Here is a 16,001-nt window from a genome sequence, read left to right as displayed (position 1 = left end):
TAAGAGGGCAGCTTCCCCTTCCTTCTAGCAAGCTGAAGGCAGCCTCTAGACTACCCTCAGCTCTGGTTCTGCCCAGCTGGACACTGAAGATAGTGGGCACCAGCATAAGCAGCTAAAACTTGAGCCAAGCTCACTGAAGGGACCCTAGCAGCCAAGGCAGGGTTGGCCCTGTTAGCCAAGAGCCATGCTCCAGGCCCCCTCCCACAGCACAGGGGGAGAACATGGGCACCATGGCCTGTCTGAGGAGCATTTGCTCCAGGCTGCTTTGCCTAAAGCCACCTGTGGGCCTAGGACTAGAGGGGCCCTTTGCTCAAGTTGGCAACAGATCCCTTGCAGCAGTCCCCAAAATGGGCAGGAAGGGGGTCCTTATTGAGGGGCAGGGCTGCAACTTGCCTTGCACTCCTCATTCAGCAGGTCCAGGATGCCGAGCTTGGCCTCAATGAGGTCAATGCATGGCTGGTTGTCATAAAAGTCAATGAAAGTCCAGGGGATCCCTTCCTCTACGTACTCCTCCTGCTCCAGCTTGAAGACATGCTGCAGGAAGGAAGGGGGCAATCACTTGTATGAAGGTAGGGACATGCCTGCAGCACACCCTCTTCTGAGGCCACCTGCGTTAAGCGCCAACTGGACAAAACCTCAGCCTCTATAGATTTGACTAGCCAGGTGGCCAGTGCCTAGCCCCAAGAGGTTGTGCTGCCATGCTCTGCTGGGAGAGGTAAGCCACACAGGATAAAGAAGCCTCTCTGCCCTGTGACCCGATACCATTGCAAGACCAGGATTCAGGGAGCTGTGGTTATACCCACCCAAGAAACTTGGCCCCATGTTCCAGGTAGACCCTGCTTTGGTCCAGAAACTGAGGATCAGTCCTTCTTGCAGAGCAAAGACAGTGCTTCTAAAGCCTTCTGCATCCCCTGTGCACTGCGCTCTTTGGCAACTCCCCACCTTCATAGCCAGCCAGCACCTGTCCTACTGAACCAGCTGCAGGCCACTTTCTAGGAGGCCACCTTCCACCAGGAGACAAGGCAGAAAAATCTCACTGTCCATGTGCCAAAAGGCAGAGACCCCAGGGCTGGGAAGAGTAGGGGAAGACCCTGTGATATGGATGCAGACCCCTCCCTCCCCTAGTGTTAGTTATCTCTGCCCCCTAAATAAGCAGGGGCCTCATGAGCCAAAAGCATGCTCAAGAGAATGGTCCAAGGGAGACTTAAGAGCATTTTACAACCGAGGCTGCCTCAACACTACAGCCATAACATCCAGGAGTGGGACTGGGGGCATTATAGCTGTGGACCCAGCAAGTAGTAATCAGGCTGACAGCTGTCTGGCCTTCAGTCAATGCTCCCCCCTCCGCCAAATAAGACTGCAGGGACTTTATTCTGGAGCAGGACAGCAAGGTGGGCCAGTACCCAGGGTGAAGAGGGTGTCCTGGAAAGGCCCAGATGCCCAAGGCCGTGGGGTGACACTCACCAGGTTGAAGTGCTGCTGAAGCTTCTCATTGGCATAGTTGATGCAGAACTGCTCAAAGCTGTTGACCCTGAAAGTCTCAAACCTGAGAAGGAAGTGGCAAGGGAGGTGCAGTGAGGGACTGGCTTCAGGGGCTAGAGCAGAAGGTTGGGTGGAGGAGCACAGGGCAAGAGCCCAAGATCCATCCCCCACTCCAAAGCCTCAGTAGTGTCCCCATGACCCCTGGGGGTTGCTTTCCAGAGGAGGCCATGCATGTCAGCACTGCTGCCTTCCCAGCCCAGGGCAGCCAAGTGCTCACCACAGGCACCAGCTTGAGCAAGGTGGGATTTAGGAACAGCTTCCCACTGGCCAAGTCTTCCTCCTCCCCTCTCTCCAGCTCAGAGGCTGCAGCTTCAGCCTAGTGCACTGCTGTGAGGCAGTGTCCAGAGCCCCTTGAATTAGACCCTATCCCCATTTAAATCAGCAAGGGCTGCCTGAGGGCACCTGCATTGCTCCTGCACCCAGGGGCTTGGCTGCACCCCACCTCCCACAGGAGCCAGAGCCTCAGGAGGTAGCCTGCCCTGCCAGCCTCATCCCTACCCGTAGATGTCCAGGATGCCGATGGAGGCACGATGCCTCTCAGATGCCCGCAGAGACCTGTTGATGCGACTCACAACCCACTGGAAGAGCTGCCCATAGATGTGTTTGGCAAGGGCATCACGAGAGTCCAGCACCTGCTGCCAGGACATGGGCTTCACAAAGGTCTCACTAGCTGTGACAAGCTTGTGGTAGCATAGCCAGCGTGACACCTGCGATGTCTCCAGGCCCAACAGCATGCAGAACAGCTCCAGGGCTTTGTCCTCTGGCTATAGGGAGACAGGGAGGTCTTGCATCACCCTCCCCATAGGTGGGTTTCACTGCAGGTTGGAGGTCTGGGGCATGGGGGCCCATTCAGTGCATATCTTCTCCCAGCTAGCACTAGGAGAGCATCAGGGGATCTGGTGGACCCGAGCTGTGTCACCAGACTGCCACCCTAGTCTAGGGAAGTGCACAGCCCCACCTTTCCTTCAAAGAGCCCCCCACCCAGCAGTTGCTGCAACCCACTCTGTATACAGAGTACCAACCTGGCAGCCCACAATGATGCCACCTCCCCCATCCAGGGGTAAAAATAGGTCCCCCCACCCCCCGCCCACAAGTGCAAACAGTCCAGGATGGAGGAGGCTCCTGCTCACCTCAATGAAGCAGCTCTCACCATGCCGGGACTTCTTTTTCAGTCTGATGTTGCCCAGGTGCAGAATTGCAGCCAGGATGCTGAACAGCTCCAGCTGGTCAGCTTCAGAGACCCCTGAGGAGCAGAGACAGGGTGTTTTACTGTGTAAGGCTGGGGTCAAACATGTTCTCTACTGCAACTGCAGACCCCTGCAAGCTCCACAGCTATGAAGCATACATTTAACTGCTGCAGTCACACCCCCAGCTGGCATGGTTGGAGGAAAGCATCTCCAAGCCTCAGGTCACTGCCATCCAGCCCTTCTAGCGCTGGCCTGGGATGTACCAGGAGGAGTTGTACAAAGAGGTCAAAGTCCATCACATTTGGGTGCCTGAAGGTAGGAACCCTAATGAACTGGGTGTGTAGGATCTGACAGTTTATGGACTTCAGTCCAGTCTGCAAGCCCAGCATAAGACAAATAAGGCTCACCCTGGGTAATGCAGGCAGCTATTTACACCAGGCTAACAGCTCTAGCCATTGGCTGAATCTCATTGACTTTGCTAATAGAGGTACCAAACCCAATCCAAGCCCAGCTGCTCTGTGCAGGAATGGCCTGGGCTCATTTTCACACCTTGCTCACTGCACTGTTACAGTGGGCTGCCCTCTGCTCAGCCCCAGGTGTCCAGCCTCCAACAACATCAACCTTGAAATGGGCATGAGCTAGCCAGCTTCTGGGTGCTGCTAGCACAGCACTGACAGGTAGGCACAGCCCTGGCAGGCAGTTAGCCAAAGTTTCCAGACAAGCCTGTTATATGAGACTTTGGCCGAGTGACTGAGCCCAAATCAGGTACAAGCACTCCCCTGTCTGGGTACAACTGGGGGCCTAGGTCTGTGCTAGGTCATTAAGCTTCAGTTCCACAGGCTCCTGCTTTGCTACAGTGCTACAGGGCTGAAAGCAGACAACTGGAGCTGGTAGCCTGGAGTTATAGCAACCTGCCACCAACTCATTTAGCCTTGGAAAGACTGAGGCTCAAAGGGCAGGAGGATGGAGCCCCCCACCCAGGTCAAAGCAGACAAAGACAGCTATGAAGCATGTGCATCACCTCCATGCAGCGAGCCTAGGAGGGTACCAAGCAAGGTGCTACCAGCAAAGTAAGGACAAGGCCAGGGACCTCCCAGCATGAGAGTATACCAAGCGAGTGGGGACGTACCCAGCAGGGAGAAGGCATTTCGCGTCCTGTCCAGGTCAGCAGCATCGTCTGTGCCACCAATGCGCATGCACTGCCCCTGGTTGGTGTAGTGGAAGGACTCCGGCCCCCCTGCAGGGCCAGACAGGCTGTTTAGACACCAGCTCTCCACAGCCTTCTTCTGCCATTAGTGAGCATGAGCAAGTCCTACCTCCCCCCCCCCGCCCAAAGCCAGGTGTGCCAGCAGCTGTGTTTGCCTCAACCCTTTCCTTATCTAACTGGGAGCCAGGCCCTGATGATGCTGGCCACTAAAGCTGCACGTTAAGCAGCACTGATTTTTGCACGGCACCATAAGTCAAGAGCACCTACCCCATGCAGCCTATCAGCAGCTCAGTGACAGCACTTGCCTGCTGTTAGTGGGACAGGCCCAGCCCTTGCTCTCCTGTTGCAGGTCAAGAAAATAGCTCACCAACTAGCACCAAGCACCTGCTCTGTGCTGGAGTCCCACCTCCCATGCAAGCTGCACAGCCCATGTCTGAGACAGTCCTCTGCAAAGTCTAGCCCAGTCTCCCGCTAGCCAAGACAGCCAACACTGCGAGCACAGCAGAGGTTCCCAAGGGACTAATGCAGCTGGGGAAGGAGACAGGAGCCATCTATTTACATGGAGCCAGGGAGTCCCAGAAGCAGCAGCCCTGAGAGCGTAAGGAAGGCTTGCCAGGCTGGCACTGACAGGGCACCAGGCACTTACCAAGACCCAAGCCCTGGAGCTCGGGCAGGGAAGCTGAGGCACACAGCTGGTAGAAGATGTGGTAGTTCCTCTCCACTGTTGCCTGTGTGGAGTAGCAAAAAGAAGAACATTTGTTCCAGTTGCTCTGGTCCCCTCTCACCCCACTGCTGCTTCCAACAGCTAAAGGAAGTTGCAGGACACATCAGGCACTGCTAATCCTGCCAGAGGGATGGGCACTGTTCTGCCCCATGCTTAGGGCCTGGGTCTGTCAGGGGCTGCCTGCTTTGGATGAGAGTCCTGGGTTTGAGTCTCTCCCAGAGGCATAAAAGGCCCCTGGGTTGAGGGGACAGCAGTCTCCCAAATGCCCTTCCTCCAAGGCTGAGAAAGTGGGAAGGCTCCAAGCAGTGGCAAGAAACCGAGCCTGGCCATGGCTGGACTAGGGGGCCTCAACCCCTGCCCCCTCCCCACAGTACACTGTAGTTTCTCACAGGCTTGTGAGATCAGAACAGATTGCTTTACAAGGAGTCACTGGGACAAGCTGGTCAAAGCCAGAGTACAGCTATGTACAGCGCAAAGTGTCCAGACTGGGTGATTTCAGGCTCCCTTTCCAGGCTGCTCCCCCTCCTGCCTCACCCCGTGTCTGCCCCAAACCTTGGCCTCATTGTAACAGGGGACAGCAAGTGCCCTGGACAGGTGGGGGGTGGACTTGTAGCCACAACAGGCTACAGCGGCCTCCCAGCCACTTGTCTTGTAGCCTCCACTGCACACCCCTACCTTAAGCCTGCAGACCAACCTGGAAGGTGACACGGGATTTTTCCAGGAGGTAGGTTTTCATGGTGGCCCCGAGGACGCGGTACTCGTGGTTGAAGCAGATTTCCACATACTTCCCGAAGCGACTGCTGTTGTCGTTCCTGGTGGTCTTGGCGTTTCCGAAAGCCTGGTCAGGAACAAAAAGTACCCAGCTCCTACCCGCAGTCAAGTCAGCATCAACATGCCAGCTTCCCAGGTGGGGAGGTAGACACAGGGGTGGAGAGCAGTGACCTGTCAGGGGTCATCTAGCAACCCAGCAGCAGGCCTCTAGGTCCTAATCCCAACCCAGGCCCCCTACCACTAGGTTGCACTGCCAACACTGGTCTGCCTGCATTTCCCTGCCTAGTCACAGCATCAGCAATGAGTTCCTGGTACAGAGACAGGGATGCCCCAGAGAGGGGCAGCTTGTGCACTGCAGCTCTTTCACAGCCAGGTTCACTGTGGGAAGGGCTGGTTGCACAGATGCAAACCACAACAGCCTAGGGAACTCTCTACAGTGGGACTGATCCCTCTTGCCAGACACCCCATGCGGTCTCCAAGGCTGCATGGTAGGAGAGATCAGTGCAGCCAGCACCCCCTTCCCCCCCCACGGGAAGTCACATGGTGAGAGCAAAGACTCAGGCAAGGTCCAGAGCTTTTGGGGCACAAGCTATAAGTGAATGGCATCAGCAATTTGCTTTACTGGCCCCAGCTAGAAGCCTCCCCCAGAGGCATACGGTATTGGCTGCAGCCAAGGCTGGGGATCCATGACGGGGCTGCGCCAGTGCTCCAGCTGGGACTTAAGCCTTGAGGTTCCTGGATAGAGGGTCTTTCCTCTCTGCTCAAGGTCAGACCAACTGCCATGTTTGGGGCCAGGAAGCAATTTTACTCTCTGGTCAGTTTGACAGATGGGGGAGGAGGGATTTTGCCTTCCTCTGTAAGAAGGGGCAGTGGCACTGCCTGGGATCTGTTGAGTGTACAAACAACCTTTAAAGGAGGACATTAGCTGCCACGGTCCCCCTGCTTTACCTGTGGCAGGTTAGGGTGTTGTGGCAGGGCAGTTTCCCCAAGAGGTTAGACAATAGATTTGTCCAAGATGGTTTGGATAGGGATGATCCTACCTCAGACGGGGAGAAACTAGGTGACCTCCAGCAGTCCCTTCCCACCCTATTTCTCCATGGCTATGATCACCACCCACCACTGGAGGGGCAGCTGGGGCAGGGCAGCAGATGGCACTTGAAGGAGGCATCAGAAGCAAGTTGCCCCATTGGCCAAGACTGGCAGGTTTGCTCAGCTCTTCAAGGGCACCCACTGCCTGCAGTTCTCCATTTGCTCCTATTCCACCCCTCCCAAGGGAGACCTGCTCATTCCTTCAGGTGGCACAGGACCCAACACCCTTAGCAGAGAATTGAGCCTCTTTGGGCCATACTTGCCTCCCTGGCAAGAAATCTAGCTGTGCTGCTGCTGGATTTTTGCTTCTCCCTGGGATTCAAGACCTCAGCAGCCTGTGGGGGCAGCCCCTTCCAGCCAGCCACATGCAATGCCAGGAGACAGGGGCTGGATAGGAGGATTTATTACTCCTCAACCTACTGTCCTGCTCCTTGGAACCAGGCTTCAGATCTTAATACCACAGCTCCCACAGAGCAAAGAGCACGAGGGGAGGGGACTAAGCCAGACTGGTGCCTGCAGCTTCTCTTGAAGACAAAAATAATCCTTAGCTGCACGGCACCAGGGGAGGAAGGGAGCACAGTGCTGCATCACTGGACTGGCATTTCCTCCCTCCCCGCACCGAGCACTGACAGACCAGCAGCAGCAGGGCACGAGTTCAGGGAAACTGCACGATCAGCAGAACTGCGCCATGGCCCAGCAGGGGACAGGAAGCAGCAAGGCCAGGCACAACCGCCTTGCTGCCGGGAAGAGAGCTCGTGCCCAGACTGCGCGGAGATGAACTCCCCCATCCCATGAGAAGGGGCCATGCTAAGGACAGCTGGACACTACATTTAAATTGGGAACAGGGAGGAGAGTCTCAGGCCAGGTCAGACCAAGGGACCCTGCACCTTGTGGCCTCTGCAGCTCTGAAGGACAGTTCATGGTCACTCCAGTGACCTCTGCAAGACACGGCTCAAAGGGATGCAGCCAGGGAAGATCAGTGAGGGGGCAAAGGAGCCTGGCTCTTGTTTTAGAGAAGAGCACTCCTGCCCCCAGCCCTCCTCTCCAGCAGCACCTTGCTGGAGGACTACGAGACTGACTTCTCCCCAGTGGCTGGCTCATGGGGTGAAGCCCCAGAGCTCCTGCACTTCCCTCCTAGGGCAGCAGTTCATGGGACCTTCCTCCTTCCAGGCTCCTTGGAGGAGAAGTCCTACCTCCATGATGGGGCTCGAGGCCAGCACCTTCTCCTCCACGCTGGAGTTGCTCAAGGATCCACCGACTATGGCAAAGTACCTCATGGCGTACTTGGCGGTGGCCGTCTTCCCTGCACCCGATTCACCACTTATGATCAGCGACTGGTTTTTGTCCTCCCTGCAAAAAGCAGAGGTGAGGCAAGAAGGACTCGGAGCAGATCTTGCTGTCACTGGACGGCACAAGCCCCGCTCAGATACCCTGACCCAAGATGCTGCGCCTGATCCTGGAGTTCCCTAGGCAGCTCCAATGACCGGGGCCTGGGCACATGTGCCAGGAGACTAGTCCCATGGGACTAATCAGGCCCTCCCTTTTCAGCTTAGGGTTAGAGCAAAGGGCAGTGCAGAGCAGGGCACAGGGGAAGACCTAGGGTAGAGCCAGACCTGAGCCACACAACCCTGTTTTTTCCTGGACGGGCTAAAGCAGCTTGCAAGTACAGCAGTACTGTGAGGGGCAACAGGCTCCTGGTTCCCCCATGGGGGTCACTGCTAGTTCCATGCAAGGCAGGCAGTCACAACATGAATAGACTCACCTGCCTTCCTCCCCACCATAAACCCCCAGCCCCTTCCAAATGCCTTGCCGAACTGCTTTGTGGCTTGGCACACTGGGGAAAGCAGGTACAAGATTGAGGGCGCTGCCTTCTGGGAAGACCCTTTTTAGGCAACCCCATGCATGTTTTTGCCCCACTGGAGCCTGACAAGCAGGTTGGTCATCAGCACCATGAAGGAACCTGGCCTCAGCCCTGATCCCCGCCCCCTACCCGGGAAATGCTGCTGACAAGAGACATCTTTAATAAAGCTGCTGCTCTGTCTTGGGGAGACAGCCTCCCCCCAGCCTGAACTGCCTCCACACTAGCAGAGGGGAGGGATTGGGGAAGGCAGATTTCAGCCCAGCCTGGGACAACAGCATGTGCCAGCCCCACTAGAGCACATGCCTCTGAGCTGATGCTGGGGAGGGGAGCCTCAGTGTGCAGGGTAGCTGTTAGACATCTACCTTTCCCCAGAGCAGCCAAGGCAGCTGTTAGCTGTAACCGCACTGGGCCTCTCCCTGCAGTTTCAGGAGCTGAACTGCCAGGGGCAGTGCAACCAAGCCTAACTGTGCCTTGCTGAAGACCTTTACCAGCAGGTGGTTTGGCATCAGCTCCGGGGAGCTGGGGCCGACACCAAGTCCTCAGTGGGCAGGGCTACAAGCATCTCTGGTTTACCCTGCCCTGCCGATTTTAGCAGGGCCAAGACTCTCACCCTTGTTTCAGAGATTGGCTGTACAAATCGATCTTCAAAAAGCATCTTGATGCCCATCTTGCTGGGGTTATCTGATCCCAGCAGTCTTTCCTGCCCAAGTGCAGGGGGGCTGAACCCAATGATCTGTAAGGTTCCTTTCCAGCCCCCAACAATGACCAACAGCTATGAAAGTCAGGCAGTGCCCAAGGCCGAGGACCAGCTCCAGTGACGCTAACTGCAACACACTTGGAGCCAGAGCCAGCAGGAGCTTGCTGGAAGGCCTAAGCAACATCCCAAGTTTCACCTCTACAGAAAAGGGACAAGCAATGCATGTACATGCACATGTGCATAGCAGGTTTACATCTGAATTTTGCAGCTGCCCAAAGTCTTGTCCTCCAGAATTAAAACCAAGCACAAGCCCCTCCTACAGACTGGCTCAAATACAGGGCAAGGCTCCTGCCATCACATTCTGGGAATAATTCCCAGCCAGTTATTTGCTCCTGCACCCTGGGCACATCCCAAAAGTACTGCTTAGAGCCACGGAGTCTTTCCCCAGCTGAGCCATTTATCCAGACTCTTTCGACAGCACCCAGGCTGGCATTTTCAGAGGCAGATGTCCAACTCCCACTAGCTTCCTAGTGCCAGTTTCCACCCGCAAGGATGCCAGCTCTTAGCAATCTGTGCCCAATACAGGCAATGTGCCACCAGCTTGATCTCAGCATCCAGTGCTGGGAAACATCAGCTACTTCTGCCTGAAGGGCAAGGACTTGCAAATACAAATGGGAAGTGTAGGGCAGGCTGCATTAGGTGATTAAAGAATAGAGGGCAAGAAGAGTCAAATGAGATTCCAACCATTTTACTTGACTGTTATCTGCATTTGACCTATTTTTTGTATCACCAGAAACAAAGTTAAAAATCAACATAGTACATGTTCAATCTTAACCTTTGCTTTTAGAAAGACAGAAATACGAATGATTTTATTGTCCACATTAATGTATTATTAACAGCTTTTGCTAAAACTATAAGCTACTCTGCTGCCCAAGCTGGCCAGGGCACAGGCTTGTGCTCCCAGAGGGGCGAGCAGTGCTTACTCCCAAAGCTAGAGGGACATGGAGAGAACAAGCTCAACATTTTTCCCCAGACCCCACTTTCCTGCGTGTTCCTAGCTAAATTTACTCTCACAAGGTTTGGTCAGTCTTTAGAAGGACTGTTATAGTCTGGAGATCCCAACACCAAAGCTTGGGGAAGTTCACAGCTCTAATCTAGGGGCGAGCAAAGTACAGCCCATGGGCCAGATTCAATCCATGGGTGCCCACCAGCTAGTTGTACCCTACCCAGCCTGCATGCCTGGCTCACCCTTGTGGGGAGAGGGGCCCAGCACAGGCAGCATGCAGCTTCTGAGCACAACTGCTGCCACCACTGTTACAGCTGCCAAGGGACCTGCTCGGGTCCCACTCACTCCAGGCACCAGGTAGGGAAGCTGGGGACCCCCTCCTCCCCCACACATAGTACACAGCCCCTGCCACAGGCAGCAGCAGGCAGTGGGTACTCATGGAAGGTGCCGCTTCCTGGCAGCGTGCGGCTCCTGCCAGCGCTGCACATGGCAGCAGGGAGCACAGCCAGGCCCAGCTCACCTCTGTCATGCAGTGCTCCCGTGGCACATGTGCAGCTCCTACACTGGCACACCCCTAGGGGAAATCCCTGCACAACGGAGCCGGCTGCCTTTGCCGCTCCCTGCTGTGTAGGTCCTGGGACTTGCCAGAAGTGGAGGGGTGCCTGGCCCCACACACTGCTTCCTGGCAGAGTCCTAGGACCTGCACGGCAAGGGGCAGGGAAGGCAGCAGGCTCCATCATGTGGGGCTTCCCACCCACCCCCATGGCAAGCGAGTGCTAGGAGCTGCACATGCACCATGGGGAGTCCTGCGCAATAGAGATGGGCTGGCCAGGTTCTGCTCTTTCAACCCCCCACCACGTGGTCCAGCACACGTGAGCCCTGAAAAAGGCTCGAGAGGACCTCGAGCACAGAGAGATCCCACCAGCACCCCTATCCAGGGCTTCTGGTCTGGACAAGGTGCCGGTGACCACCTAGCTCATGGAGGAGGGAAGATCTACTCACCTAGACATCTGCCTGTAGGCTTCTTCTGCCACAGCAAAGATATGGGGATCCATCTCACCTATGTTCTGACCGCTGTAGGCATGGATGACCGCCTCCTCATAAATAGGCAGCTGCTTGTAAGGGTTAACAGCAACAAGAACAATGCCTGCAGGAGGAAAGACTGATGGTAAGCCAGAAACCCTCCCAAGCAACTCAGGCCATGCTCACGGGGGCAGAGGGAGAAACATCAGTTGCACACTTTGGAGTGAATGGTATGAGCTGTTTAAGTGGTACCTTGGTGCCTAGCTGTCATTATGGCCTCTGGGTTTCACACCGAACTCCCCAGAGGAGCTGCATGGCAGGGGAGGGTAGTTTGCAGGGAACAAGAACTGCAGTTGTTCTGGGTGAAGATCGCAGTGAAACCAGGTATGCAGATCCCCAGTGCCCTGCTCCCACCCCGTAAGGAAGGCAGGCAGTAGTCACTAAGCCTGGGGGCATCACAGTGGGAAGGGAACAGCCTGCATCTCGCAGCAGCCAGGCCACTCACCGCAATAGGTGTAGATGGTGCTGGATTCCAGGAAGCGCGTCCGGAGGGTGTGCAGCACAGCCGGCTCATGCAGGTAGCTGAGCGCCACCAGGTTGTTCTCCCCCGACAGGTAGTCAGGGTTGCGCAGGTGAGGCAGCTGGGGGCAGCATGGGTCAAGGGGATAGGCCACCTCCTGTCCCAGAAAGGAGACTCCAGGTCACACCCGGGGCTTGGTGTGGGCAATACGCCCACTTCAAGGGCCGAGCGGCTCAGGCTGCTGGGCTGGCTTCCCAGCCAGGAGAGAGACTGGGAATGGCTGTGGTGCTGCTGGCAGGGCCTGGGCCGGGATGTGGTCTGGGCCATTCTTGTGCTATTAGTCACAGACTGAGCAGTCCAGCCTGGAAAGCATCACAGCCTGGCTCCAGCCACACACTGGAGGGTTCCTACAGGGCAGGACTGAAGCACAGGAGTGCAGGGCAGGCTGGTTACTTGCAGCTAGATGGAGGCAGCAGCTCTTCCCCACCTCACATGTGGAGTTACCCCCACTCTGGGGCACTGCTCTGAGCTGGGGGAAAGGATGGACTCCTCCTTGTGCTGGGAAAAGTTCACCCTGCAGGTCCCCTCTGGGGCAGGCAATGGACCATTGCAGCAAGACAGCTCAGGGCAGACAGGGATGAACAGGCTGGGTTGTTGCTCAGGGACCCCAGGTGAGGGGAGGAAAAGAAAAGAAGAGAAAAAAAGCAACCCATGCAAAGCATAAGCAGTGCCAAAGCCAGCACTACCCTTAGAGCCCATGTCATCCCACCACTGGGTTACACTTTGGAGACTCATGTTAGAGCTTGATGCAGCCCAGGGGATGTGGAGCAATGAAGCCAGAAAGCAGACAGACTTGCAGCAAGGCTGGGCTTGTCTGGCAGAGGGCCTGGTGGCTGCCTTGCCTGGGGTGCACTGGAGACCCGAGCAGCCCAGCTGTGCACCAGACTAGACCCCTTGCATCCTGCTTAAAAGCTGCTACGGCAGCAACACCTAACCTATCCTCCCCTACTCCCCATCCCCTGTCCCAGCACAGCAGCTGGCTGAACTCCACACACCCACCTCTGCTGCTCAGCTGTTATCCCAGCCTAAGGGGAAGGGATGTGGGAGAGAAGGGCTGACCAGTGACCCACCAGGCAAAGAGCTACTGCTCCATGCTCTGGCAAGTATGGGACTAGAGACCTCAAAACCAGCTTGTCTCCACTGGACTGGCTGGAAATTGGGATCTGGAGCAGCCCCTTATATGTATGTGTGTGCATACAAAGAACACATGCTCACACCCCCACACCAGTAGGCTGCCCTGTAGCACTGTTATTACATGAAGGCAGGACAGCTTGAAGCACTTGCAGGCTGCTTGCCTCACCTGCCCATCTTCCAGCCTGAGGTAGAGGACACCGTCTCCTTCCTTGTAACCCCTAGTTACTTCTGCAGGCTTCCAGACCTCCACGCAGTCAGGGATCCACACCTGGGCCCCCTGCAGAAAACAGGGGATGGGACACAGCAGTGTCAGACACCACAGACAATACCCAGGACCCTTCCGTAGCACAGCTGCCCTGGGACCTGGATGCAGATACTAGAAGGGCATGAAAGATGCAGGGGGCAGTCAGGAAGCTTGGATTGCATTGGCAAGGTTATTCAGGATTCAGTGCTGCTCTTCTGAATGCCACCATTAGCAGTCCAAGTGCTGCAAGGCCTAGAGACCAGTGCATAAAGGGCAGGGTAGTTAGTTACCAGGACTCAAATTTCTGCTGTGGGGACTAAAACATGGGTTATTCAGCCTGTTCCACTGGCTCCGCTCGTTGATGAGCTCTATGAGCAGTTGAATAAAGTCACCAGCCCCCATGGCCTCTACTCCACACTAGATGCTGTTTCTCAGAAGAAACCACAACCAATACAGAACCCAGTGAAACAGGTCCCCAGCCATGGTACAGGTGGCCTGGCAACACTTCCTAGGGGGTGTTAGTCTGTTCCTCTGCTCCTTGCACCTGGGACAACCCCAAGGCACCCCCAAGCACAGGGCATCAGAATGCAGCAGTATGCAGAGGCAGCGGCAGCAGCTCGCCGGCCCCAAGGCCTGGGCAGCCCCTCTTGTTCTGAGCCCGCTGCACCATGGGCCCTGGAGCTCCTGCTGCACCTGCATGTGCAGGAGCCATGGCAGGTGACCTGGCATGGGCTCCTGGCTGACTCAAGACCACTCTGTTCCTCCTGGAGGCCTGTCTGTGCACAATTCATACAGGGTCTAACCCAGTGCCCAACCTACTGCATTGCAGCGTGGGCTGCTTGCTTGCCTGCCTGCCTGTGCATGGCCTAACCCACCTTGTGGCTTGACCTCCCCACAAGACAGCAAATCACCAACCAGTCACCACTGGGTGCAGATAGCAGAGAACTGCCCCAGATGCTAGGGCTTTTCAAAGCCAAGCCCTCCCCGCCCCAGGTCCCAGCAGCACTCAACTGGGTTGCCAGTCCTGCTCTGCAGTGATGTGACCAAGATGACCACTCAATGGAGTCCCAGAGATGCTCCTACCTTTTGGGAGTGTGGGGGGAGCAGGATGGGCCCAGGTCAGCAAGGGGCCCAAGGAAGCCTGTGTGGAGCAGTCCTGCCTCTGCAAACGTTGCTAGAGGTTTCCAGTCCTGGCACAAGTCAGACTTCCCGATGACTTTTTCCCCCCCCACTCCTAACTGCCTCACCTCCTGCTCCTCCCTCCAGCTACGGATGCTCCTCAGACAGGGAATTGAGTCCGGGGCAGCACAGACCTTAAGCTGGCCAGGAACAGGAGCGGGATGCAGGGCTCTGAAGCAGAGCCATGCATGGGGAGCCCAGCAGAGATGGCAGTCCTAAAGCACCCTGCAGGGCACAGGAACAACGCCTTGAAAGGGCAGGGTTTTGACAAGCCCATACAGCCATGGTCTGCTGCTGGCTTTGATGCAGGGGTCACCCCTGCCAGTCTGTGGCACAGTATATCAGAGTCTGTGACGTTCCCCAAGAAGTGTCAAGCCTGGGCTGCTTGGGATGTTCACCATGCTTCCCTCCCTCAACGCCTTCCGGAGACCATTGTGCCCAGGGTTGGGCAAAATACAGCCTGTGGGCCAGATCCAGTCCATTGAGGGTCTTTGTCCAGGCCGCAGTGGGTCCCTCGGTCCTGCCTCATCCAGGCACTGTCCGGCCGTGGCACATCCTGCCGCCCCCTGGGCAAGCAGTGGGGCCAAGGTGGCTCCACAGCTGGACTGCCTTTCTAGACAGACCAGGCAGCAGCGGCTCCTTCTGGCCGCCACCACTGCCGGCCCCAGCCCCGCAGTATCAGTGAGGACCTGAGCACACAGCCCCAACCCACCCTGCTCCCACTTGGGACTCACCTATGCTGAGCAGCAGCAGTGGCTGGGCAAAAGCTGTTGTTCAGCGCAGGGGAAAAGCAGCTCCTCCCCATCGCTGCTGCTGGGCTCTTCCTGCTGCAGCCACTCAGAGCCTGAACCAGGCTGCTCTGCATGTCCACCAGTGTCACCGCCACCTCTGGGCTGCCCAGTGGGGCAGCAGTGGCATTGCAAAGCAGCCACATGCGGGCTCCCCACAAACCCCCATACAGCCCCACAAACCCCTATCCCCACCAACCCACCCATACTCCCACAATACACAAGAGTCAGACTTCATTTTGGGCTATTATGTAATCACTTATGACAAAAAAAATGTATTTTAAAATAAAATTAAAATATGTTCTAGTCCCAAGAAGGCAACCAGGGATGGAGCAGCAGTCAAGGGGCAGGGCTACCCTTGTGGCCCTTGACAGCTCAAACTCATTAAGCAGCCCTCCAGCCAAAGTAATTACCTGCCCCCAATCTAGCTCCTGCCATTCTTGACCCATCTGGTCCCTCATCACCAGCGCCACCATCACTATGAAACGGGCTCCTCCAGAGCTTCATTCTCCTAGGCCACACTCCTGGCGATTGCCACGTGCTCTCATTTGCTTGAGTAGCAGGTTCTGGTCGACACCACCCACTCCCCTATGCCCTGGGCCCTTCACAACGCACCATCCATTTATTCCTTGTTGCCATCCCCCCCAGGCACTGGCAGCTGCCACAGGACTAGGATAGGATCTGAGGCTAGTCTCCCTCCCACCTCCCAAAAGCAGCCTAGTTAAAAGCCACTAGATGACAAGAAGCTCGGTCAGTTCACTGGAAAAAGTCCTACAAGAGTTTGGTAGGCCTCAGTTCAGCTCTTCTGCACAGGGCATTAAGACAGACCCCTGTGCATGATGGTGGCTTCTTACCATGGGTGAAGCTCAGAGATAGGACTTGGATATGCCTGTACTTGCTCTGTCTCACAGCACTGCTGGTTCCCCATTTCTGGGACAAAGACTTCAGATTTTCCCCCCCTAAATGCAT

The 16,001-nt window shown here is 56.2% G+C and overlaps 1 protein-coding gene across 2 annotated transcripts in view; it reads right to left on the bottom strand.

Annotated features, from left to right (window-relative positions):
* Window positions 1–16,001, bottom strand: part of LOC102376880 (unconventional myosin-Vb-like) — a 51,370-nt gene that overhangs the window by 24,442 nt on the left and 10,927 nt on the right. For both annotated transcript variants that reach the window (XM_006027183.3, XM_025208338.1), the window contains exons 2-12: window positions 12,988–13,098; window positions 11,613–11,784; window positions 11,087–11,231; window positions 7,714–7,870; window positions 5,355–5,498; window positions 4,583–4,664; window positions 3,859–3,966; window positions 2,673–2,785; window positions 2,041–2,306; window positions 1,465–1,546; window positions 394–534 (exon numbers count right to left, since the gene is read on the bottom strand). In XM_006027183.3, coding sequence (XP_006027245.1) covers window positions 394–534; window positions 1,465–1,546; window positions 2,041–2,306; window positions 2,673–2,785; window positions 3,859–3,966; window positions 4,583–4,664; window positions 5,355–5,498; window positions 7,714–7,870; window positions 11,087–11,231; window positions 11,613–11,784; window positions 12,988–13,098 — 1,521 coding nt within the window. The remainder of the gene's footprint in view (window positions 1–393; window positions 535–1,464; window positions 1,547–2,040; window positions 2,307–2,672; window positions 2,786–3,858; window positions 3,967–4,582; window positions 4,665–5,354; window positions 5,499–7,713; window positions 7,871–11,086; window positions 11,232–11,612; window positions 11,785–12,987; window positions 13,099–16,001) is intronic.

This window comes from Alligator sinensis, unplaced genomic scaffold, assembly GCF_000455745.1.
Source record: "Alligator sinensis unplaced genomic scaffold, ASM45574v1 scaffold103_1, whole genome shotgun sequence".
NCBI classification, from domain to species: Eukaryota; Metazoa; Chordata; order Crocodylia; family Alligatoridae; genus Alligator; species Alligator sinensis.
Note: the sequence above shows the minus strand (reverse complement) of the source record. Positions and strands in the feature narration are given on the sequence as shown.